General features: G+C 32.6%; 3 protein-coding genes across 5 annotated transcripts; 2 read left to right on the top strand and 1 right to left on the bottom strand.

Moving 5' to 3' along the window:
• Nucleotides 1-2,109: 2,109 nt before the first annotated feature.
• LOC138320782 (uncharacterized) lies at nt 2,110-13,978 on the top strand. Of its 2 annotated transcripts, XR_011208253.1 has the most exons (7): nt 2,110-2,366; nt 3,253-3,344; nt 3,510-3,581; nt 4,554-4,681; nt 5,580-5,668; nt 5,917-5,987; nt 13,440-13,978. XR_011208253.1 is itself a non-coding variant. In XM_069263995.1 (6 exons), exons 1-5 carry the CDS (start codon nt 2,342-2,344, stop codon nt 5,942-5,944), a joined length of 345 nt encoding a protein of 114 aa, XP_069120096.1. In that variant the 5' UTR covers nt 2,110-2,341; the 3' UTR covers nt 5,945-5,987; nt 13,440-13,978. The 2 variants fall into 2 exon arrangements, 1 of the variants encoding a protein (XP_069120096.1); XM_069263995.1 differs by lacking the exon at nt 5,580-5,668.
• Nucleotides 13,979-16,947: 2,969 nt separating this feature from the next.
• On the top strand, nt 16,948-26,347 carry LOC138320780 (uncharacterized). Of its 2 annotated transcripts, none has more exons than XM_069263991.1 (8): nt 16,948-17,074; nt 20,704-20,742; nt 22,069-22,154; nt 22,618-22,689; nt 23,779-23,902; nt 24,705-24,796; nt 25,686-25,757; nt 26,112-26,347. In XM_069263991.1, exons 1-8 carry the CDS (start codon nt 17,038-17,040, stop codon nt 26,241-26,243), a joined length of 654 nt encoding a protein of 217 aa, XP_069120092.1. In that variant the 5' UTR covers nt 16,948-17,037; the 3' UTR covers nt 26,244-26,347. The 2 variants fall into 2 exon arrangements, with proteins under 2 accessions (XP_069120092.1, XP_069120093.1); XM_069263992.1 differs by having other exon boundaries at nt 16,974-17,074; nt 20,692-20,742.
• Nucleotides 18,083-18,947, bottom strand: LOC138320781 (uncharacterized). Its single transcript, XM_069263994.1, has one exon. The coding sequence runs from the start codon at nt 18,836-18,838 to the stop codon at nt 18,221-18,223; it is 618 nt and encodes a 205-aa protein (XP_069120095.1). The 5' UTR covers nt 18,839-18,947; the 3' UTR covers nt 18,083-18,220.
• Nucleotides 26,348-26,391: the final 44 nt, after the last annotated feature.

The raw sequence follows: 26,391 nt of genomic DNA on the forward strand, positions 1-26,391 counted from the left end.
TTTTTGTCAATACAATACGATTTTTGTTTGTGATATACTTTGTCAAATAAGCTTGAAACAACTTAACTTGTCTCACCAGGTATCTATATAAATGACACTTGAGAGAGTTTTCTGATATAAATTACGATTCTTGTCGAGCTTAATCATAAATTATTTGTTTATTATTGAAGGAAAAATGGTATGCTAGTTTACCCAAACATCAACAAAACCATAATTGTAAATAGGTCTTTAACAAATTCTACCCAATCCAATACATTGTTCGATTTTGGTAAATTCAGTATAACATTATACGCAGTTTTCAAAATGCAGTTAGTAGAATATATAATTTTGAATCAGTATTTTATCATACAATACTCTCTGGTGTAGAAAAGAGGAAAACGTCTCAGTTCAATATAAACCAATTACATTGCACGTGGATAGCATGTAAGTCAATATCGTCATAATACAGATTGGAGACTGAAATATAGCAAAAGTATATCAACTAACTGTGGTCGGTTTTGCATTTTCGAAACTAGAAGTTAAACATTGATAACATAAAAAGAAAATGTCACATCCAAGTTACTTATGCGGTAATATTGACACTGGCCATTCGATTTTCAGCATTTTACTTTAATAAATATATATAAAAAGATACCATATCTTATTTTCAATCTAATTTATATTTGAATAAGAATTCTTTTTTTACAGCGATGTTCTACGATTGGTGTGTAGCATAGAGCATCGAAGTGGAGCGGAATCATGGGGACGTATCGTAAAGCACCTATGTGGAGCTGAATCATTGGGGCGTATCGTAAAGCATCAATGTGGAGCGGAATCATGGGGGCGTATCGTAAAGCTGAATCATCGGGGCGTATCGTAAAGCATCAATGTGGAGCGGATTCATGGGGGCGTATCGTAAAGCATCAATGTGGAGCGGGATCATCGGGGCGTATCGTAAAGCATCAATGTGGAGCGGAATCATTGGGGCGTATCGTAAAGCATCAATGTGGAGCGTAATCATTGGGGCGTATCGTAAAGCATCAATGTGGAGCTGAATCATTTGGGCTTATCGTAAACCATCAATGTGGAGCTGAATCATGGGGGCGTATCGTAAAGCATCAATGTGGAGCTGAATCATTGGGGCGTATCGTAAAGCATCAATGTGGAGCTGAATCATTGGGGCGTATCGTAAAGCATCAATGTGGAGCTGAATCATTGGGGCGTATCGTAAAGCATCAATGTGGAGCGGAATCATGGGGGCGTATCGTAAAGCATCAATGTGGAGCGGGATCATCGGGGCGTATCGTAAAGCATCAATGTGGAGCTGAATCATCGGGGCGTATCGTAAAGCATCAATGTGGAGCGGAATCATAAGTCTAACTTTAAGTAGAGTGACACTGTTTTATATTTTTTTTTAATAAACTTTGTATCGAATTTTTATGGTAATTTATTTGAATGTCTTCCTACAGCAATATCATCATGATTTCAGAAATTCGCTCAGAATTGGTTAGTTTAAAATTGATTGTTATATATAATACAAACAGATTTATAATCCTTCTTATAAATCTTTCGTTTGTTTTTTATGAATGGTTTTATTATGTCTTGATTTATTTCAATGTATTATCTTCCTACATGCTTGTTATTTATATGCTATATGCATACAGTGTAAACAATAATTGAAATTGGCTCCAGGTATACGTAAATGATATGTTCAATTTGATGCATTCTATCTTAAAGTTTACAAAACAAAGTAAAGATTTACTTATATAGTATCAGTTTAAGATTACTGATTGCTCAATATAACAAAATATCATTAAGATTTCATACTGTTTCTTCTCAAACTCGTATCAAGGGAAGTAATTCGTGAACATAAGTTGTCTGAGATGTTTAACAATTTGTACGTTAATGTACATATACTAGTCATGTGAGACCGTAAACCACCAATTATAAATTTACCATTTGAGTTTTTCCCTTAGAACCACAATCATCATTCATACTTTATTTTGGTCTCTCCCAACAATATAAAAGACCAAAACTTAGTATTATACCTTCAATTCAATATCAAACACTACACACAAACATCGACTGATTAACTACTGCATTGGTTATCAAGTGTTTCTCATGAAGCAAATACCATAGTTAGTTGTATTATTCACTATTAAAACTTATATATCGGTAAAGCGCGGTTATTTTGGCGGAATACTAGTAATCAACAAAGTATTCATATGAATGCACCACCTTAACCGATTATATTTCCCAATAAAGCGCCAGATAGCATATCTAATAAAACTTTATCTATCTTATCTTTGTCAGAACTATACTTAGCACCAGTCACTCACTTAACACTACACCGGAATCAGATATGGGGTTCAAAACAATGACGTTATGTAAGTAAGTAAGTTGTGGGGTAAATTTGCATTTACATTTACTAAAATATTCGTTACAACATGGTTTGAATTACTATTAAAAATCAGGATAAAGAAAAAACTTTCATTAGAAATTTCAAAGTGTCAGTGGAGATAATTATACTCTGATGATCCCAGCATAATTCAATCACACATACATGCAAGTCTTCTCCATAACAACTATCGTTTAGGATAAATAAATCTTGTCCTATCATAACCTGAACCGAAACCAAACAGCAGCCATTTTTACAAAATGCGAATAGAAGAAGTTTGCTATAGCGCACTTTCAAAACTTTATGAACCTATGTAATCTTATGAAACAAGGAAATTAGAAATGTCTGTCTTAGTACTCGTGCAAAAATAAATATTTTTATTGTAGATTTAAGACAAGAGATATACATGTACTAAAATGAGCTATGATGTTTGACTAAACAGAGTAACAAAAAAGTACGAAAATGAGTAAATTGTTGAAATAAATACATGTTTATCTTTGTTTATGTTGCAGGTTGTTTTGCCATTGTAATCGTACGTATTTTACCGGGTGGTAAGTTTCTTTTTCTATGTATTGCAATATCAATGCTGTATATTACAGAAAGACAAATTGTTTTTATCAGATTGAACATATTCATGTTTTGTCTATTTCATGTCATATATATTGAAACAATTCAGAATCAAACACAATTATATAAAAAGAGTGGTATTTCTGAGTTTTCAATCACAACAAAAGTTTCAAAAGTTATCCTACAAAAATATTTGCAAAAACTTTTAAAAGATATGTTTGAATCAGGCAATACGTATTTTAAAAGTAATAACCAATACGGCTGGAAGAAGCACTATTTAATTATTCTTGCATTCTGATCTATCGCAGTTACGTCCCTTTGTTTCAAACCGTCAGTACTGACAAAAGCAACTCCGATTGATCAGATTAAAGTGACAGGAACCGCCTGTGGGCATGATGAAGTGAGTTAATTAAATCATGTACATTAAGTTTTATATACAAATGTATTTGCATATTGTCGTTTTTCGTATTTACTTGACATACCCAATGTTTGGTTTTGTTAAATCATTATATAGCTTTATCAAATTGTGTGTAGTAATCAATGAAATCTTACATGAGTTTTGTAGAACTGTTTCTTGGAGGAGGTAACAACTGGTGATTTCCGAGACGTCTTCAATGCAGGATGCCGTTCAGTTGCTGTAAGTAAAGCCAAAGTTCTAGGGACCTGTGACATATACTATTTATCTACTGCAAACTATCCCAGAGAGTAAGTGTAGTAGCTAATATTTCTACCCTAAATGTAAGCCGCAGTCTTTTATATGTAATTGAAGACAATTGTCTTATAGTATCCAGACACAAAATCAAATTTTATTCTCTTTAGCGGAATACGTTTATGTTTTTCAGTAATAATGGAACAATTTTCGTCCCAGTGAAAGATACGTCTTTGTACTTGAGTAACGACCGATAGTTATGTAGTGGATATGATTATCCTTCCTGCATACCTTGCATCGTACTGCAATACCATTGTAAAATGTTTGAAGTGATAATATCACATTCTGTTCGAATTACTTATCCGTCTTTGCATATTACAAAATTTCCCCCTTGCCGACATGCATCTTAATGTGACGTCATTACTTCGTAGCACACATTGAGTCGTTTTCTCTAAACTGTATGACGTTACTCTCACAAATACATGACGTAACAATCAATACCTATCCACAAGGAGAGGTACCACTATAATATGCAAATGCAGACATGTTTATGGTGTCAATACAGATGACATGACATCGTGTCAAATATATCCATACACTGTACGGTATACCGCTAGCGGTGTTAGTATTCCGTTAATACGTCATCGTCATTCATATAGAACCCATCAATTACGGGATTCAAATTATTTTTTTTAATTCAAAATTTATTATATAATTTATTTGTATCAATATATACACCATAATACGTGTAAAATAAAACACAAATACAAAACTATTTTACTCGTTCTTATAACATACTGTTGCAATCTAAAGGTGCATTCGTTCGGGAAAAATATTATATATGATGTAATTTACAGTTCTATACATGTTTTTGGGCTGTCTTTTAATTTTGACATGTGTTAAAAATTCAACATCAGTATACCCTTGTTTTCTGATAAAGTTTACACTTTTCTGTAATAGATATGCAATATAATGGCACAGATAAACGCAGCAGCAGGAAAACGGTCGCTAGTAATCTATGGTCAGTGTAACAGTACTCCACTAAGTCGTCCATGTAACAGTTTTCTCTGTGGACAACAAACCCGACCGTAAGTAGTCAACCTGTACTTAAAGTTCAATCAATAAAACCTTAATTGGAACGTAGTCCTAATTTAATTTCTTAAACCCAGGGAACCTGTTTTAATGCTCGTGTAAAATATAGTTCATTAATCATTGTAACATGTATCATTCATATACTTATTCCATAGAGATATTAAAACGGGTCTGATTCCCACGTTTTTTTATACACGACATGTTAAATAAAGCATATTTATCATTATATATAATGTTATATGTATCTTTGAAGTATTGATGTCATTACATCAATGCTATTTCATTTATGAAGTATGAAAACCTAAATCAAAAGTGAACTTTAGCAAACAAATAATATGTCAATTATTTGTAAAAGAACTTACATGAGTATTTATGTAAATGATATCTATTAAACGAGTTCAATAATTTAATATGACACAAGCCTTTAGGCGAGACACATATCAAATTATTTTACGAGTTTGATAAATTTCATATAACGTAGTCCCGCGTTCAGTATTCTATTTATCATATATCTAATATTAATGGAAATAAAGACAAAATTTTACGCTTCATCTGTGTATAAGACAGTCTCTGATATGTAACGTTTCTCTCTACCAGTTCAGTTTTTTAACCTTTTGTCTATAGAGACAATCGTATAACGTCATACTTTAATAAAGACGTCATTATTAACTGTGACATCACAATTGTGTTATTACACGTTCTAGCAATAGTTATGACATGTTTGAACCACATGGTGGAATGGGTTGATTATGTAATTACATATTTTGATATGGTTTCACTTATTAATCGAGCGACTTTTTAAAAGCATTTTTTCTGGTTTTGAGTTGGAAGTCGTATTTAATATGATAAATAAGGATCATTACAGTGTACATTAATAACAGTACTATGAACCAGTTACAGCCCCACTTTTACAATGTCAGCAATGTCCACACCCGGTAGCTTCTGTCGCCAACTGTACCATGGTCACATGTGAACCCTCGCAAGTAAGATTTCACTGCCTACAACATTTCACAGCCTTGTTCTCGTTGCTGTCAATATTTCAACATGCTAAAGTTGTGTATTAGAACAAAGTGTGCCAAGCTCAAAAATAGAAAAATAAAAAATGATATATGCATTATGACTTATCATTTGTATCTACAATGTATTTAGGAAAATATTCACACAGTAAAGAAAAATGATCAGGCATCTGTATACAATATCTGATGTGAAAAAATAAGTATTTTCTTTGCAGGTGTGCTACAGTGAATTTACATGTTTGATGACACTACCCTACGATACTTGCGCGGCTGCAGAGCACCGTCAGTAAGTTGATGATAGCAAATTAAATATTCTCAACATTTTGTCCCTCACAATTACCATTTAAGCTATGTATGTCCAATAAAACCGCCATTGGTTTGATCTAATTTTACTCTATAAAAGCATAAAAATATGTTTTTGTTTGACAATGAAATGCAAATTGCAGCTACAAATCATATCTCACAAATACGAGAAATTCAGTATTAAATCGATACTCTCACACTATACACATGTATATGTATTTTTTATCAAATTTTTTGGCAAATAAAAAAAAACAAACAAAGAAAAAAAATAACAAAAAAAACCATGTATGCTGCAGACTATGTTTTGTCCTTATGTCTCATGCGTCATTTTACAATTAATAAAAGTGATACACCATTATTGTTACATTTATGCCATAATGGTACTACAACACACCAAACATAATGGTACTACAACACACCAAACAAGCCGGGACTTAGCTAGGCGTTCAACAGAGAACCTTATGTTCTGAATGTTGTGACGGGGACCAGTGTATGTTGACAGACTGTTACCAGCTCCAACACAAGTAACACGATATCGATAAAACAATACCTATATTATTATCGAGTTACAAATTTATCTGGAGAACAACAGGGAATGGTAAAATAACTTCTATTTTCAAACATTCTGCTTCTTGGCCATCCTCAGTAATGGGGAAACAAAACGCCATGGTGAAGATGTGTTCTGAAAGAAAGAAAAAATCATACTTTAACATAATGTTGCAGTCTGCGTTAAAAGCGAAACAACGAATAATTATAATAATATAGTTCAATGAAATTAGTATCCATAGGCCACACGATTTACGGAGAATGCTGATGATAGTGAAAGGAATGCAAAACCAGAAGTTCTAGAATAATTAGCGTTTATTACACCTCCATACACATTGATCAAAAACTGCTTGCATAAAAACTATTATGGCAACAGAACCAAATGACGAAGAAGCAACGAACATAGCCGTGATTGGATCGCGTATGAACTTGTATCGACGAGCATATCTTAAGTTCATGTTCGAAATGTGTCACAAAAGCGCAACACTGTCGCTAGAACAATCTCGAGCATATCGAATCACTAAGATATATATATATATATGTATTTTAACTCTTTGCCGATGATACTTCACTTTATGAAATAATAACTGATAACCATGTAGAAATTGCAGATAATCTAACCAATGATCTAAGTAATATCAATAATTGGGCAAAGAAGTGGGACATTAATTTTAATCCTTCAAAAACAGAACTGTACTTTTCTCAAGAAAAAGACATATATTTAATCCTGATATTTTATTTGCAGATGGTATTGTAAACTCAGTTCTATTTTACAAACATTTGGGGGTAACTTTCAGTAGTGATGGTAAATGGTCCAAACATATTAATAATATTTTATACTCAGGCCTCTAAAAGACTAAATATTTTAAGATTACTAAAACAAAATGTAGATAAAAAGAGCCTTTAAAAATTTATACATCCTTTATAAGACCTGTTTTAGAATATGGTGATGTCATTTGGGATAATTGTACAAAACAAGAAAAAGACTTATTATAATCTGTACAGATAGACGCTATAAGAAGCCTGAGAAGAGGAACATTGCATAATAAACTTTATGCTGAAGTTGGACTTGATTCACTTGCATTCGGACGAAAACTCCATAAATAAGATTGTGTATTACTTATTGTAAATAATGAATCCCCTAGATATCTTACTAATTTGATTGAACCATTCTTTAATGATAATAATAATACTGCTTACACATTAAGGAGTAACCACCTGTTTAATTCCCCCTCTGTAGAACTGAATTATAATTCATCAGCTGTATTCCCTCAATGCTAAGATGATTTAATCAAACAGATATAGAACTCCTATTTAACAATTCATGAGAACAATTTAAAAAAGGTATCAAAATAGATAATGATATTCCTACTACAGAAATTTCTAATATCTTTAAATATCATGGCGACCGTAAATACAACATTATTCTGTGCCAGCTACGAAACCAAGCAAGTGATTTAAACTCTGATCTTTATCACGATCATTTAAGAGAATCTCCAGCCTGTTCCTGTTTTTATACCAATGAAAATTCATATCACTTTTTCTTTGACTGTAGACACTTCTATGAACAGAGAGAAGTTCTTATACAGGGAATACAGAACTTAGGTTTACCAGATAATCATAATCGTTTAAACATTGAAACACTATCATATGGATGTAAATTTTGCAATAATGATATTAACAAAGATATTTTACAATGCGTGATAGAATATATCCGCAATACTAAAAGTTTTGATTTCTGATAAACATATATTTTATATACATGTATTATAGCCCTCTGCATATATAAGCAAATAACAAGTAACAAGTACCCATATCTAATTACTTGATAGTCAAAATACTTCTTAGCAGTGCAATTAAACAATTAAACTCTTGTATATGTTTAATATTTATTTCTAATTAACTCTAAACTATCCAATTTTTTTTTTTCATATTCAACTGAAGACAAAATGCTCATTTGTTGTCAGACTCTCATACATATTCCAAGGGGATGGGTCATTGTGCATAAGCACAGGGACTTTTTGGCCTAATATCTCATGGTGTGTATGTATGTTAGTCTGTCAATAAATGAGCATGATTCTTATCCCTATCCAAAAACTACAATATTTAGGAATATGAAATCCAAAAAATTAAACTTGTTCTGAAACATTTTCTATTAAAAATAAAATTGGAGTTATCCCCCTTTAATTAGTAATTATTAATATTATTATCACTATACTGTAACTAATTCAATTTATTTGTATATATAAATATATGTATTAATGAATTGCAGAATGAATTCATGTTTATACTTTGAAATATGATTTGGAGAGGACTTAAATCGGCGTAGCCTGATGTCCAATCCTATTGATGTACATAATGTCGATAAAATATTGTTGAAAAATTGAAGATTATCCACCGGCGACACAGCATAAACAATTGTTATCATTTGAACAAGCACTTATGTTTAATTGTATACATGTATATCTAATTAATTAAAAAATTATAAAATGATATGTTTTGTATTTGTTGTCTGTACAATCAGTACAATGGAACTCATTCCATATAGGATATAGTGTCATGTTTTTTTCGGGATTCAATTAGTTATTTTTTAAACTTTATTCGGAATTAAAAAGAAAGCTAAAACTGTTCAACGATGGAAACACTGCAAACTTAGTAGCTCATGTTACTAAATAAAATACTATTTCGTATACTCCTGTTTTTAATAGATAAGAACAACCATCCGTCAGCGGTGCAGAACCTTTGATTTCTATGGCCTAGTATATGGTTACAACACCAAACAAATGCGAGTTTTCCTGTGTAACATACGTTTACATTTGATGTATTTTTTATTAATTGTTTAGGAGGTGATGGTAAATGTAGTATTAACGTTAAGTTGAAAACTTTTGTGACTTAAACTTATCAAACTTGTTTTACATTCTTTACATTATTTTCATAAATCCAAATCCGTTTAGGAAAGGTAGTGGGTCTTTAGGTACGGCACTTTACGTTTATATATATTTCCATATTTGTGTTTAGTTTAAACATATTTTATTGTATCAAATATGAACAATAGGATAGGGCACAAGTTTTTCCAACTTATATTAAGCCCTTTCCATACAATATTAGGAAACACAAACAAAATTATACAAGATGACATTAACAATAAAATAGTATTTGTTGTGAAAGTGTGGATAAGAGAAAGATAAAGATAGGATGGAAGAAGGTTCAGGTATATGAAAAGAATGTGACAGAGGCCTTCATTTATATTATCATAAATTATAGTTAAAATGTCAACAAAACTGTAAAAACCTGTTTTGGAAAGATGTTTTCAAAAGTTAGTGTAAACTTACTTTAAAGTCTGAAAATATTAAAAAGAAAAATGATAATGTTCTTAAAGTTCCTATTTGGCATAATAAATCAATAAAAATTAACAATAAAAGTTTTTTTTTATAAAGAATGGTTTCAGAAGGGTGTTGAAGTCCTGAATGATATGATAAAAAATAGTGAAAATGTTGAGTTTTACAGTCTATATGAGTTTAATCAGAAATTTAATATGCATACAGATTTTCTTACATATCAAGGTGTAATCAATGCCATTAAAAACACTTTCTCATCAGAGGAAATTTCCAATAGGATTTTAAATTACCATTCATTCCAAAAAACTTAGAAATATTTGTTAAGCATAAAAAATGAGCAAGTGATTTTTGTAAGGCACTTTGCCAGAACACTACTGTTGCTACAGGAAGAAAAAAATGGGATGATATTTTTGGTTTTACAATCAAAAATGGAGACAAAAATACATTATTCTTTTTATCAGTAACAGAGGCACAAAATTGTAGTGGCTTCAGTTTAGAATTAATCAGTATATTTTAACCACAAATTCATATCTGTTTAAAATAGGCCTTGTAGACACTCCTTACTGTCATCAGTGTAAAACTGAAATTGAGACTATAGTTCATACATTATGGGACTGTGAAAATGTTCAGTTATTCCTATCAAATTTTGAATCCATATTGGAGATGCTTTTAATTCCATTTACGTTTAATAAGGAATCTTTCATTTTTGGACTCTCTAACTGTAAAAATTATACAGATTATGTTGTCATTTTAGTACTAAAGCAATATATTTATAGTGCTAGATGTCTCCAAATTGGTTTATCAATGAATGCGTTTAAAAATCTTTTGAAGGATATGTACAGGACTGAAAAATACATTGCAACCACCAAGGGTGAAACACATATTATGAAATTTGTCAATGAGTGGAGAAAATGGGAAAGTTTTTTAGAATAATGTCACTTTTTAAACTTTTTCTCTTAATATACTTTAATTGCTTTTTTGCATGATCTTGGTGTGGTATCTAATCTTTTTACATATGATTTCATCAATCTCATTGAGAATAATGAGCCTTGTCAGTCCATTGCCACTTCTTCTTTCTCTCAGTTCTTTCTACTATTCTTCTTTTTTACTTAATCTCTTCTTTTGCTTTTCTAAAAGGGTGCAACTTGCAAATTTCTGTCATTAATCGTTCAATTAAAACTCAAGAAAATTACTATCATATTGTACAGGGAATACCTGGTACTGTAAACCACTTTGTCTACACGGCAACTAGTTTTTTTTCTCAGATTTGATATAATTCAGTCGAGTATTATATATATGTGAAAACATATAATAACTAATTAATATATATATATATATAATGCATATATACATATCTACAGAGAGAATAAACTTTGTTTTTTCAATTAACACCTTGAGAGTGCATTATATCTAGCAGCCCTTGTAAATAACTTGGTTTACAGTATTAGAGAAGTTTAAAGTTTATAAATGAATATTACGATTTAAATAATTAATATTGAATATCATATGTAGATGCTTTTTGTACCTATGTAAAATCTCTTCAAAAATAAAAAATAAAAATAAAAATTATAGTTAAGCCATTTTCACTAAAAAAGAAAGAAGCATTGTTTAAGACTGCGTGAATGATCTTTCTCGCCCCAGATGGCACAAGTACACAATCCACTACGCACAACTTTCGGCTTATCAATGTTCATCATATCTCCATCCATGGTTTTCCTTCACTTTGTTCATTCCTTTCCTTCTTATATTTCCGTTTCGCAAGAGTCATATGAGTCGAGAAAGATAAAAGACGCAGTATTTGATAAAGTTAAAGTAGGTAAACAGTTTATATATATGAATTATTTCAAATACACAATATATCAAATGTATCAAGTACTGAAGAGAGATATGTTGGAAAAAATTAGGAAAGCTTGCACAATTGTTTTTGTATCGTTAATATATTTCTGAGTGTGCAGAAATATTTTTTCATTGTCTGCTTTAGATAATTCTTGACTGCCATGTAAAATTAGCTGAGGGTCCAGTGGGATGAAGTCATTTTACTCACGGTACCACTTTATTTTCTTAATATCTACATACTTATTGCAAAAAAGTGAAAAGCATTTTCAATAGAATGTCCACAATGGCAAAGTTGGAAATTAGCATGAAATAAGTCATCGTTTAGAGTACTTGAATTAGTTCTTAATCTAGCATGTAAAATATTGGTTTTCCTGTCTCCAAACAAATAATACGAGGGACTATTTATGTCATTTAACTTACTAAAAGCTGGGGCTGTCATACTCTGTCTTATAACTGGGTCTAAATTGTCGGATAGTAGAGGGGAAAAAAGGATCTATTAGTAAGTTGAAGCCTGAAGTAAGGTAAGGAGTAATTGCTAGCATTACGGAGGTAGTTAATTAATGCTGAAAGATAATTTGGCGGCGTGAGGTTAGCTTGAATTTTGAAAAAACAGCTGTAGTTTTCTCTTCTTTCTTCTATTTGCTAATGGTTCGAGTCTACTTTCTGAGTATAATGATTCCCTACTTGCATACGATGGTAAACCAGTTATTATACGAATAGACTCTAACTGTAGTTTTTCTAAATTGTCTGCGTCACCGAGAGTACATCCGTCCAAAGCTACACAACAGTATTCTAGTAATGGAAGAATATATGCTCTGTAAATTTTGTCTAAAGTTCGTCTGTTTAACAAATACTTAAGTTTTCGTAGAACACTTATCTGTTTTGACACATATTACAAATATTTTCGATATGTTTACTCCATTTACAATTTTTGCTTATTACCACTCCCAGGTGCTTATGATTTTCTACAAAGTCTACATTTACATTATTAAACTTAAATTTTATTGCATGTTCAAGTTCAGAGTTGGAAATAAGTAATGCCTCTGTTTTAGAAGGATTAAAATTTACTAGTCACTTACTAGCCCAGTGTTTAATTTTATCTAAATTATTATTTATTTTTGTTTCAATTGTTTGAGGAGATGCATCAGAGTATAATAAGGAGGTATCATCGGCGAATGATTTACAAAGACTTTCCAAGTTATCAGCTATGTCATTAATATATATAAGGAATAAAAGAGGGCCTAATACAGATCCTTGAGGAACTCCGGCATTGGTTGATTTAACTAAAGACTTCGTATTTCCCACAAAAACTTGCTGCTGTCTATTACTAATATAATTCTTAAACCACTCTAACAATTTTCCGGAAATGCCATAATTTGCTAGTTTCACTTCCAATCCCCTATGCCATACACGGTCGAACGCCTTTGAAGTATCACAGAAAACTAATCATGAAGGACGTTTTTTCCCTATGTTTTCAATAAGGTGTGATATAATTCAATAACTTGATGAACTGTCGAATGACCTGGCTGGAAACCTGACTGATATTTATAAATTAATGAATGATATAATAAATAGTTATGCAAATATTTCACTACCAATTTTTCAAAAACTTTTCCAACGGTGTTTAAAAGTGAAATAGGTCTATAATATAAAACTTCGTGCTTATCTTCCTTTTTGAATAAAGGCATTACTAATGCTTTTTTCCATTGTTTCAGAAAGATACCAGTTTTCAAAGAAGATATAAAGATAAGAGATAGAGGAAGAGCTGATGATAGTGCTGTATTTTTTAACATGTGGTGACTTATGGTATCAATACCTACAGCTTTATTAAAATTTAACGATTTAAGGATGTCGATAATGTCATTTAAATTGAAAGGTATGTCGGATAGAGTGGCGTCCGTCCTAAGTTGTACAGCAGGCACGTCGGTATTGGAATCGTTGATAGTAGAAATGGAAGCAAAGTAATCATTTAAGATGTTAGCTTTACCATCTTCTGTAATTTCAATTTGACCAAATTCATTTCTGAGAGGAGGTATATATTGGCAGTATCAGTTGTTTTAATTAGCCTGCGGACAATTTTCCAAAACAATTTAGGGTTCGAAACTGAGTATTGATCAAGAATGCCGTTTATGTCTGCATAAAACCTTTCTTTAGTGCTTTTCTTAAGATTGTTAACATTATTACGTTGTTTCCGAAAGTTAGTAAGGTTAGCTGGCGTATGATTTGATTTAAAAAAATTAAAAGTCGGTCTCTTTTTCTGATTTCCCGTCTTAAGTCAGTGTTAAACCAAGGTTTGTCATTAGGTCGTACTGTCACTATTTTTGTCGGTATACACTCCCAAGCTATATCTAAAAATCGAGATGTAAAAATATCACACATGTCATCTGGGGAGTGTGTCCTTGTGAAAAGATCTTGCCAGTCAGTTTCGTCTAATCTATTATTAAAAAGTCCGTAATTTGCGTCACTATAACATATAACTTTACGCTTATATGTCTTAACTATACCAGTGTCAACAGACAAATTTACAAACGTCGCTTGGTGGTCGGAGATGTTGTTATCAATGTCTATTTTAAAATAGTTTAAAATAATTCCAAAATGAGTGTGCTGTTTTTGGAGGTCTGTATAATGTGAATAAGAGGAATTTCTTATCTGGAAACTGGATCTCTGTCCAAACAACTTCACCCACCCGAAATTCTAAATCGGGTCTACGACGGGTACACAGGAGACTAAAAGTGTAAATAGTTATCCCCCCCACCCGGAGTTCCTCGATCTTTACGGTAAAGCCCATAAGTATCTAGGAGTACATCACAGTCAGCTATCGATGAATCAAGATGAGTCTCGGTAACACAGACACTATCATAATCAGAAACAATGTTTTCTAAAAAAAGACATCTTATTTCTCAGACTACGTATATTTAAATGAAAGATAGATAGATCATTTTTATGATTGAGGGGGCCGGGGTTTGGATGAACGTCGTTACAGGAAAGGAGGAGAAGCTGTAGTATAAGGAGGAAGTTTGAGTTGTTCACGATACAAGATAAGAAAAAATTTGTGATAAAAGCAATATTATTTAAAATGGACATCACACTGGACCTGCAACACGTGAATAATTTGTGAAAATTTATGTAGAATAAAAACTGTTGGGATATCAATATAGAGTGTGTACGTTGGTAGAAACAGCCGATCGCCGCCCTATACTGAGCTAAATCACTACCCATGATCATCAATAATAAGTACATCTCGTATAGGGTGACGGTCGGGTGTGTATACCATAATACATTTGTAAATATAAATAATTGGACACTCAGATAAGACGACAGGTCTATTGCAGAAGTAAATACAGAATGGGTGAAAGGTAATGAAGGTGAATAAACAAAAAATGTGAAAGGGAAGAAAGGTGAATGGAAAAGAAGTAAAAATGAAAGAAAGATAAGTAAACAAAATAGGAACAAAATGACTAAAATTACATCAACATGGAAAAGAACCACATTTGGATGTTTGGCGGGATAGTGCGAACTACATTAATTTAGTAGCATAGGATTTGTTTTTTAATCAAAGAAAATTGTTTTATATACAATCGAGAACCAGGTAACATTTAGCTGATCGTACCGGTGTTTATTGAAAAAAAATCATAATAAACAACAAATTTGACATTCTTTGAGTATCACACAACATACCGTTTGAATATTTATCACATAAAATTACTTGTATTCAAACTGAAAATGATATTAACAATAAAACTGAACACTTACAGGATTGTATCTACCAGTGTACATGTATATAGAACAACCGAATGTAAACTGTATGTTTTGTTTTGTTGTTGTTTTCTTACAGATAATTTGAATAATCTCGTGCATTTAATAATCGAAATAAAAGGAAACTTATGTTGTTATTACATGTGCCTTACGATATAACTTCACCATTTATCAATGTAATGGTATGCCTAAATTAACGCTGGACAGATTTGTAATAGTATTCAAACGTTAGTATAATACTCAAGATCATCTGCATTGTATATGTGAAAAATCATGATACATTAATGATAACGTGTCATCACTGTTGATGATTAAAAGTACTGATCAGGTTGTAACTTCCAAACCATGATATACTTTATATACTAATGGACATAATTAAGGTAATCAATACCAATTATCAAGTTATTACGGATTCAAATCACGGTTTTCCATCTAGCCGTATCTACTAAATGGCTACAAAACAAAAAGTAAATAGAACTTTGTTATTATTTATTAAATAGAACTAAAGTTCTTATAAAGATAAGGGGATTTTTACTGAAACATATGAATTGTTGTATTGCTGGAAAAAACGATATAATATATACAGGTTCATACATTGTGTATACAACTCAATGGAGGAATTCAGTTACTGTCCTTGTTGCGGGCGTTGTAGGGGCAGGTGAGCTAGAAGGTCATTGGATGATTTGATGACAATTTTATTTGAATTTCCATAAAGCTTCAAGAAGATCCTACCGTCGTTGGTCCAGAATGATTCAACTTTACCTAAAGATTTGACTACGGACAACTCTTTGATAATTCTCTGACGGTATCTCGTAATATCCTCGGTGACGAACACTCTATCCGGATTACCTTTCAGAGATTTTTTCGCGCGGTAAATAGAGTTTTTTACTTTCCATTTCCGGAACCTACAGATAACTTGGTACTTGCCATTTCTAGGTTCACCTATGATGTGTGATCTAAAATGTCATCATCAGATATATCTAAGTTCATCTGTCTGCAGATCTCTACAGCTTTATGGTCCGAATTGGTGGACTTATCACTGGTCATCTTCACATTATGAAATCTGAGGAATTAGAATTACGCTTCCCATATTGTTCAAGTTCTTCTAAACCACTTTCAAGTGATTCGACTCTTTCCTGGAGTGTATGACACTGGATGGAGAGTTCTTTATTTTCATTATTCAGACTTTGGATTTGCGTGGACTGTTCATTTAATTGAGTTTTTTGGGCACTGATAGTCTGTTTAAGAGGCTCAGTAATTTCCTCGAGAGTTTCTGATATTATGTTTTTGAACATGTCTTTAAAATGGGGAAGCAATGCTTTTACCCAAACAGAAGCAACTTCAAGTTTCAAAGATGGCGTCTCGTCTGGAGTTATACTCCCCATGGAATTCCTTCTTCTGTGACTAGGCTGGATAGGTGTACCTGGACTTGGTGTGGTGTTTTCCGGCTCCTTACGCTTTGTAGATATACGTGTGTGTCAGATTACATGCCTACATAACCTTTATCTATCTTATCAACTACATGTTATAACCTTAGATTACACTGGGATCACAGACATGGAGTTTAAAACAAGGAACTTAAAAAGAATATTTGGTAAGTCTATCACAAATCGAACATGAACTATTTGGTAATTTACGGGCTTAACTGATATTTACGCGTGCTGCAAAAGCAGTTATAATGTTAGTTGAATGTTCAGATTTGAATCAATATAAACAGGTTAATGCTAAAAACATTTTTATGAAAAGTTCTGAATCCTCCCTACGAAGATACTATGCTCCCTTCCTCTTACAATGTCTTGTGCACTTCTCTATTCATGTCGTTATCATAAAATTCATGAAAACCATCGATTGGAGCAAAACGTGTCGATATTGGAACCGAAAACAATCAGCAGCCATGTTGATATCGGATCGAGTTAACTATGGAGTACGCTTGTCAAAGATTATATAATCATGGGTAATCTCAATGAAATGAGAAATACAAATTATCTATTCACCAATCTTTTAAAACTTGTTTCTTGTTATGTTATAAAATCGGATATTCTTTAAGAATAAATCAGCACATCGATATGTACAGAAATACATATACATAGCATATTGTCTGATTATGATCTTAGCTGTTATCTTGGCGCTTTACAACAGAATAGTAAATGCTAGCTAAGGAATATGCAAGACCACACACTTGTGTTTTTCTAACGAATCAGAAAGCACGAGTTTATTGTGCGGACGAATATATTCATGAGTGCGCGGAGCGCACGAGTGAATATATACGTTCGCGCAATAAATGAGTGCTTTCTGATTCGTTAGAAAAACACAAGTGTGTGGTCTTGCTTTTATCACATACCTTCCCTATTTGATGTAGATCGTTTTATTGACTTTGAGATGATTAACAAAAATCCAAATGTTCAGTTCGCTTCGTCTTTCAAAAACCGGTCTGAACCAGTTTCGGTACAAGCCACTGCCTTGCTTGTCAGAGAGAGGAGAGAAAATGCTACAAAGTGTAGATTTTGCAAACTATCTCGTTTTTCGAATTGAGTCAGTGAAATTATAACTCAACAAGTAAGATACAGGTTTTGATTTTTATATATGACAATAATTTCTCGTTAAGATTTACAACAATTACTTGTAAAATAAGATAAAAAAAACACAATAACATAGTAAATTCTCCCAACTCGCGATATCATGGTCTGATCGTGACGTCACCGACATCGGTCACACACTCAAAATTTCCCACGGCTTAACTTCAGTCAGAATCGGAGTCCGGTAGCTGAGCTATACGTTTGTACTTGCGAGGAGGTGAAGTGTTATGAAATGTTGTATTTTTTGACTGGGATGATATTTGGAATGAGATATTGAAAGTTCCACCACTGATATTTGCATTAGAAAACATTCCCGTCGCATGATTTTGTATGCTTACGTCTTTCTCACAACACGTGGTGACATCTGGTAAACTCTTCCTGTGTGGTGTTTCCGTCATGAACATAGGCCTGCGTGATACTGTGGAAGTTACACTGGAAGCTACACTGGAGGATACAGCAGACTTTTTCAGATTTTGAAGAATTTCGCACATTTCACGCTGTTTGTTAAATGAGGCGACGGCATAGTTATTTACGCTATTTACGTTTTTGTGACCAGATAACTGCATAATTGTCGTAGGAGCAACACCTGAATGAAGGAGTTTTGTACACAATGTCTTTCTCAAGGATTGGTTTGTTTTCTTACCAGTTAAACCAGCATTACTTGCCATTGTTTTCATCATTACACCAAGTTTGTTTCTTCCGACGGGTTGATTTTTGAACCACTTCTGACTACTGTTGTTTTGATTAACAGCAACGTAAAATAGAGATTCCAGTGTATTCATCGTTTGAGGTCGATGCTTTGCGTACAGTTTGTAGGCCTCGATCGGACATCGCGATTTATTTTCAGGATTTCCATACTGTTTCGGATTAAACGATCACATGTGATAACTGTTTCCCCCTCTTGTTTTTGTTGTTCTTTCGTTAAATTCTAGGTATTCTGATCCAGTTTCATCCTGCTTCAATTCTATATCTCCCCATTTTAATTGTCTGTTTTCATCACACCCCTGAACCCCAAAAGTTTAGTGTTATTGAACCAGACGGTGTTTAGCAAAGCATGTGGGTTGTTATGACCCAGCTGACCACATTCCCACAACATTTCCTCCTCGTTGTCTGAGACAGGCTGAGCTTTATTGGGACAATTTCCAATTCCTTTCTGTTTCAACTCTTTACGCCGAGACTGAAGTACATATGTACCTGACGACTCGTGGCAAATAAATCTGAGGTTAAAATGTTGAAACTATAACCATTTTCTCTCAGATAGCGGTCGATACCCCTGTGAAACTGGTAAGAGTATCAGGCTCATAATTAGAACCATCATTCTTCTGAAGGGACAGCCAAAACCCACCAATGTATGTATCTAGTTTAAATGGCAGAATCTGAAGAACATCCCTAGGGTTGGACCTAGGAGGAGCTTGGATCCAGTCTTTGAATCTTTTAATGCATCCCTCAGTTTTCTTAACAGTGTTTTCATTTCTTTTACTCAGGATGTAATTTCTCAGATCTGAGACACCGGAAGTGTAAATATGGGATGGAATAAGGTCATCGACGTCTTCTAAATCAGATGAAACATGGCTATGGGTATCGGGGGTGGGGTCAGGAGGAGGGGGAGCACAAGACGCGATGGTTGAGGATGATGAACTAGATCTAATTTTACCTTCAACTTGAGGAATGCTTGACTCATCATCTGTCTCTGGATCCATCAGTAAATCATGTAAAATGTCGAAATCCCCAACAAATGCCATTATAAACAAAGCCAACACCGGCTCTGATAACAAGGTGTAAGCAGACGACAACTTGTTGTTATTTGCTGGCAACATCCTCCTTTTAATATTCCAAATTTAAATTCTACCCAGAACTATTCTAAGTCCACAACATTATTTTTATTAATTTATATTTTAAATAAAATACAAAAATAAAATTTACAATTTATTAAGTAGCAAACTTTTTTTTCTTCCCAAAATAAACCAATGCAATACAAGGGAATTCCCCTAAAAAGTAGTTCCGGCTAGTAGGTGAATACAACATTCCGTATTGTACATGTGCAATACAAAACATTGTATTTCATGGTCTGAAATTTGCTTGTATTACTATAACCAGATTCAACAGGTATGTGATAAATTAGTTTATTTTATGCTTGTAAGTCATATCAGGCTTTTTATCATTATGTTTGTATAGTTTTAGGATATTTTATAGGAATGTCTAATTTGGAGTTAAAAAATTATTGAAGTTAACCCCCCCCCCCTTTTTAAGTGGCAGTTATTGTTTTTGTTCACAGTGTGGTGGTTTTTGAGGCATATATTTCATTGGATATATAATAATGATTGTGGTTCATAATCTTTTCTTGATATTGTTTATCATGTAGGTCTTTGTGGCGGTTTTTAGGTCAACCCCACTTAGAATAGCATAATTTTGATAAAATGTTATTCTTTAGTTGTAGTGATTTAATTTTTGATTAATAATCGTTATTTCGTGTGTTAATCCGCATGGTGAATCATTAACAATAAATTTAAATGTCAACCTTTTTGAGGTGGCCATTTCACTTCCATCTAGCTGTTGAGTTGTTCTTGATATGTATGGAGGGGCATAAATCATACTAACGAGTTCAAACAGATAGGTTGTACTGTAAAATACACAGTTCTTTTTCCAGGATTTTTGGTCACCGTAATAACATGTGTGTTGCCCAGTGGTAAGTTTGTTTTTCAATTTTCATAATTTAGATTGGTGCCGGAGATACATTTTTTTAAATAACACATAAATTGTATTCATTTAAATGCATATTAATACATGTACTGTCACATATAAAACATTGTCTAAATTGAAGTCCCAGACACAGGCAGAATCACTGGATTATGTGCCCATTAAACCTGAGATAACTTCAAAAATGTTTTAGTGGCTTACTAGTCTGTTATATCACATAACTAATTACTATCTTACTACTATAATGTTATTCAGTCTATTAATGAATTATCTCCCTTGTACAATTATAAATATCAATATGAAATTTATTCCCAAATTTATGTACCCATAAGAGTATAATATTTGGCATATTAATAGTAATAATAATATTCTTTTGTTACGTACCAAATTCGTTTAATTAAGATGTTGTTTAATCAACTTAATACATGTATATACTTTAATTTAATTATAGTTTCTGGCAAGGAAAGGGCTTATATAGGCATAGCCTGTTGCCCAATCCTTTTGATTGATTCAATAAAATTGGTTGAAATGAAAAAAAAAAATTGTCTAAATTGATAATCACAGCATTTTGTAAGACAAGGCATCTTATAAAAAATAAAATCACTAATTTAAAACGTTTCGAAAGTTTTTTTTACAAATAATTCAATTTTGCTTGTAACGAGCATTTTCATTGGCTTTAAAAATTGCTTTATCAGCCCATAAATGAAAAAATGGTGTTGCCGTTTGTGACGCTGCTTCTGATCGGCTGAGATGACGGCGTAATGATTTCAAAGACAAAAGAGTCCAAAATTAATTTTTAGTGCTGAAAAAAAATCTGAGTGTTCTCTCATCGCGGTTTATTTAGAGTACACAAAGATTTTTGTGCTTAAACTCCATAACATAAAAAAATATATTAAAATTAATCCTTAAATACTGCTAAGGGTTTATTCTAAGAAAAGAATATACAATTTCATTAGCAAAGAATATACACCTCATTAAGTAATACAGAAATAATTTTAATAATATTTGTTTCAACTATTTTTTTTTGGCAAACAAATCTATTGGAGCAAATATTGTGCACCTTCCCTGTACGTAAACTAGATCAAAAAGGATTTTATTCACCTCCCAACTGGAGAGTTCCACTGCTATAGAAGGACAAGGGGCGTAACTCTTTTGTCTTCATCTGATAAACTGAACTAATTGAGAGACCATTAGTTCTTATTAATTTTTAAGTTCTGTTTCATTATTAAAAATTGGGTGTTCTCCATTTTTGATCTTTTTTGTCTGTTTACAGCTATTACAGCTGTATTTAAGTGTTTTATGAACTATCTTGTAGTAAATGCAGAGATCACGTGCTCCGCGTGTAGTGGAGCTACAAGTATTGCTGACTGTAGCAGTACCTCTATCTGCGGAAATGGCGAGGTAGCATCTACGTTCATATTTACATTGGCTCTATAATACCACTATATCACATTACAAAAGAATGACTGTACTAATACTATAAGTTATATGACACAATGGCAATATCGAATTGGTACTTGTGTGTATACAGATGAATAGTCGGTATTGATGGCGTTGTTTCATATTGTTGTTTTAATTTGAGACCATCGAATAATACAATAAAATTTTCAGTGGGCTTTCAATTTCGATGAGATTACAGACAAATAGTCATAATACATGTACGCGTTACGTCTATTTGTCTGCAGTCCACTTTAGAGTCATAGGATTATAACACGGACAGGGGTGATTTTAATGCTTCAATAATCAATTTATATATAGAACGCCTATTAATAATTTTCCGAATTACGTTACCGAAACAACATTTGATTTTGTTACATCAATGTGGCTTCTCCGTGTGATAAAGACTTGTTATATGTTTTTGTAGTACTGTTATTGGGAGGAGGTGACTAACGAAGATCTCAGTGTGGCCTTCAATGCAGGTTGCCGTTCAACTGCTGTAAGTAATGCTTAAGTTCTACGGACAGATCACGAGCGTATCAGAGTTTTTTGTTTATGTCCAAACTTTTTTTAATTGATGTTTATATAACTGATATTACATCAATTACAAACTGTTTATGTCTGTGAGCAAATAAGCATTCTTTATTTGATTAAGATTTCAGGCGATAGCGATTAGGTTTCAAATACACTTTTATGTTCTTTAAAGTGCCACTTACATAATCGTTTGTCGGATTACCATTTCAAATTTCACAAAAATATCTATGTACACGTACTGTGATAAATGCAGTCAGAACTGCTGGAATGATTTACTATTGTCCATCTGGGTAGGTGTTATCTAAGCATTGTATCCAACATGTCCATCACATACATGTTCGAAACATGACTAAGGTGTGTATTCTACCACAAATGTAAACCGTCGTTTTTTATGCGTATCTTTTGGAAAAAAAATTATCGTGATTCAAAATATGTATTTTGCCTCTAAACGGAAGTACGTTACACTTATGTATCAAGCTCCGGTTGTAAGGAAATCATTTCAGCCGGAATGAAAACTACATACATGTAAAAGGTTATATGGTCGAATCATTCTTTTGCTTGATGAGGACGTAAATTCATTTCGTACCATACTACTATAAAATATATATAATGATGAAGAAATCGCCATCTTTCAAAATTAATTTGTTACCTGTACATGTGACTTATCATCCCACACGTTCGACTTTCGATAATGACTTCAGTCACATTAATTTCGTAAGTACGATTATAGGACAGGGTGACTGTTATGTCACATGTTTTAAATGTCGAACACAATACCGTGCAATACAATAAAATAAATCTTATTAAAGTCTCATATATCATACGAGTAATATGTGAGCTATTATCGCCACAAAATTCGCGACGGATGTAAATTATCGGCCTCATATGCAGTTTTTGTGTATTGTATCCCCTTATATATCTAATACGCAATCGCCATGTAACATATATCAACAGAATTACAGTTTCAACACAAGTCGGTTATGAAAACTAAAATTCAATATTAAAACACCGGCGCATTCTTTTTGTCTGTATAGTTTTCACTTTCCTATAATAGGTATGCGACATAATGTCATCGTTGAACGCAGGAAAACGGGCGATTGTAAACTGTGCGCAATGTTGTAACAGTTCTTCACAAAGTCTTCCGTGTAACAGATACCTCTGTGGACAACAACCAGACCGTACGTATTCAATCTTTGTTTTCTTAGGGTTGTTCTTTTAACGTACTATAAAATAAAACACATTTATCATTATGATATGCATCATTGAAATAGTTAACTAATTTATATAATGATTTAATCAAAATACAATAACAAGTTGTTTGCTAACTGTACAAATGCCGTTCTTACAGATTTGCAATAACATTTTTCTTACCAAAATGAAAGTTAATAAAAGTAATATTTCGAGAATTCAAGCACCTTTTAGATTAAAGATACAATTTAATGAATGTCATCACTAATTAAACAAGGGATCATTTTACTAATGAATACATAGCTTCAATGTTATTTGAGTGAAGTAACAACGTCTCTCAATATTTCACTATTGCTTGATTTGAAAAAATAAAGGTTTAGAAAACCCTCAGCCAATGAACGGAAATGATTTACTAATTTTTACATATAAGAAGTTTCATATTACATGTAATTATTTTTTTTATTCCATATCCAACCATTTAATATCAAAACATTGATCATGATGAACATTTTGTATTCAGACACAGTGTCACTAAAATAATTTAATCAGAACAGCAAACACATTTGGAATGAATGGAACATTGGAAAAAAATTGTTATAATATTAGACAATGAAGTGTGATTGTAATAGAATGAGTTATTCTAGAATGAGATATGTGTACAACGAATGGATGAAAGTGATGTAAGACATATAACTAATTATCATTATGGGAATTTTAGTGCGAAAATATGCTGAATAAAAGATGTGTATATGACAAAATGCTTATAATTGACTAACATTACTCTGAAATCAGTTACAGCGCCGGTTGTACAATGTCAGCAGTGTCCACATCCGGTCTCTACTGTAGCCGACTGTACTCACGTGGTGAACTGTGGACCCTCCGAGGTAAGACTTCACTGGACAGAGGCAACGAATAATCCACCTTAATGTTCTCATATAGAATCATACAAGGTATTAAATTCACTAACGTTCATTTTCATCACATTACTTAGTCCTGAACTAGAAACTTTGGTTGTGCGAAAACAGATACTTGTTTACTGTTAAAGGGGAAATGATGTAACGATACGATCAGATTAATTAGGAAAATATTATTTGTTTCTTAGTAATGCATTCTCACACTTTCACAAGCAGCTATACATTGTAGTATAGTGCATTCTAGTGTACTTATTGTAAAGTTACACGATGAATTTTAATTGATTTTGTTCCGCATTAAACGAAGTGATCCAAACTAAACTAAACTGAAATAACTAAATAAACAATATTACAGCATGTAACAGTACCAATGAACACATAGTGTAGATATTTATTTAAGCATTGATGTCATTATTTTTAATTTCTTCGGGGTATGAAAAAAATTTTGTTTGCAAACTGTGAGAATCTGCGTAGCGGATTCTCACAAAATATTGCAAACAAAATTTATTTCATAACCCAGTGAAGTTAAAAATATGGACATCAATGTTTATAATTAATTTTTCAGACTACTAGATAGCATAAAATACATTTAAACGTATGATTCCATTGACTGTTCAATAGATTATTTTTTTTCTAAATCAATACGCAACGTCGACGTCTCTATTGTGATAACGTCGAGTTTTCGCGCCATTCTCGGAGTTTTTCTTCATAGTCATATATGAAGAAAAAGTATCTGCCAATCAGAAAGTCGGATTTACTATAAAAAAAATAAAAATTAATTATTGTAGTATAGATAGTCTGAAATAACAACTGACCAAACATCTCTATCCATTTTCTGATGTGTAACCTTTTTCCATTGTAGTTGTGTTACAGTGATATATACATGTTTGGTGGTAGTATCCTTCGCTACATGCGTGGATGCAGGGAAAAATCAGTAAGTTAATGACTGAAAAGTGACCTACATTTCATCCCCAAACTTACCACAATTAAAACTACTCTCTAAATTTGATTTCCTATGAAGGTTTCATTTTTGTAATGATACCTTTATTCCAACTATGAACTATGGTACCATAGAATTGAATCCTTTCAATCATATTTGTATCATTGTGTGATACCTAGTAATGAATATAACGTATATCTCAGGTCTTGGTTGTGTACGTGGCCTCGTCGTTATTAATCCTTTTGAAAAGAAGGACAAAAATGCTGTGTGCGGTTGCCTTATTCAAAGCCATATTATCTTGTTTGTCATTGTACTATGAATTAAATCGAAACATTTTCATTTGTACAGTTATGTCAGAATGGCACTGCATCACACCAAGCAGGCCACCTGCCGAGGCGATCGGAGTTGAATTTATGTTCCGAATGTTGTGACGGTGACAAGTGTAACCTGACAGGCTGTTACCAGCTCCAGCACAAGTAACAGGAGGTTAATAAGATCATACTCAACGTTCTTACCAGATCACGCATATTTAACTTCAGCTTCTATAGAATGTCAAATTATCAAATAAATCATTCAAAGCAATATGTAAAGGATCTGAAATGAGTGTCCATTTCGTATGGGAATTATT

Source organism: Argopecten irradians, chromosome 4, assembly GCF_041381155.1.
Source record: "Argopecten irradians isolate NY chromosome 4, Ai_NY, whole genome shotgun sequence".
Taxonomy (NCBI): Eukaryota; Metazoa; Mollusca; class Bivalvia; order Pectinida; family Pectinidae; genus Argopecten; species Argopecten irradians.

Coding starts and splice junctions, on each gene's coding strand:
- LOC138320782 (XM_069263995.1), top strand. CDS start 2,342: ATGGGGTTCAAAACAATGACGTTAT. Junction 2,367..3,252: donor GTTCAAAACAATGACGTTAT/GTAAGTAAGTAA, acceptor GATCTATCGCAG/TTACGTCCCTTTGTTTCAAA. Junction 3,345..3,509: donor CCGCCTGTGGGCATGATGAA/GTGAGTTAATTA, acceptor TGAGTTTTGTAG/AACTGTTTCTTGGAGGAGGT.
- LOC138320780 (XM_069263992.1), top strand. CDS start 17,038: ATGGAGTTTAAAACAAGGAACTTAAAAAGAATATTTG. Junction 22,690..23,778: donor CAGGTTGCCGTTCAACTGCT/GTAAGTAATGCT, acceptor TTCCTATAATAG/GTATGCGACATAATGTCATC. Junction 23,903..24,704: donor CTGTGGACAACAACCAGACC/GTACGTATTCAA, acceptor CTCTGAAATCAG/TTACAGCGCCGGTTGTACAA.
- LOC138320781 (XM_069263994.1), bottom strand. CDS start 18,838: ATGAATACACTGGAATCTCTATTTTACGTTGCTGTTAATCAAAACAAC.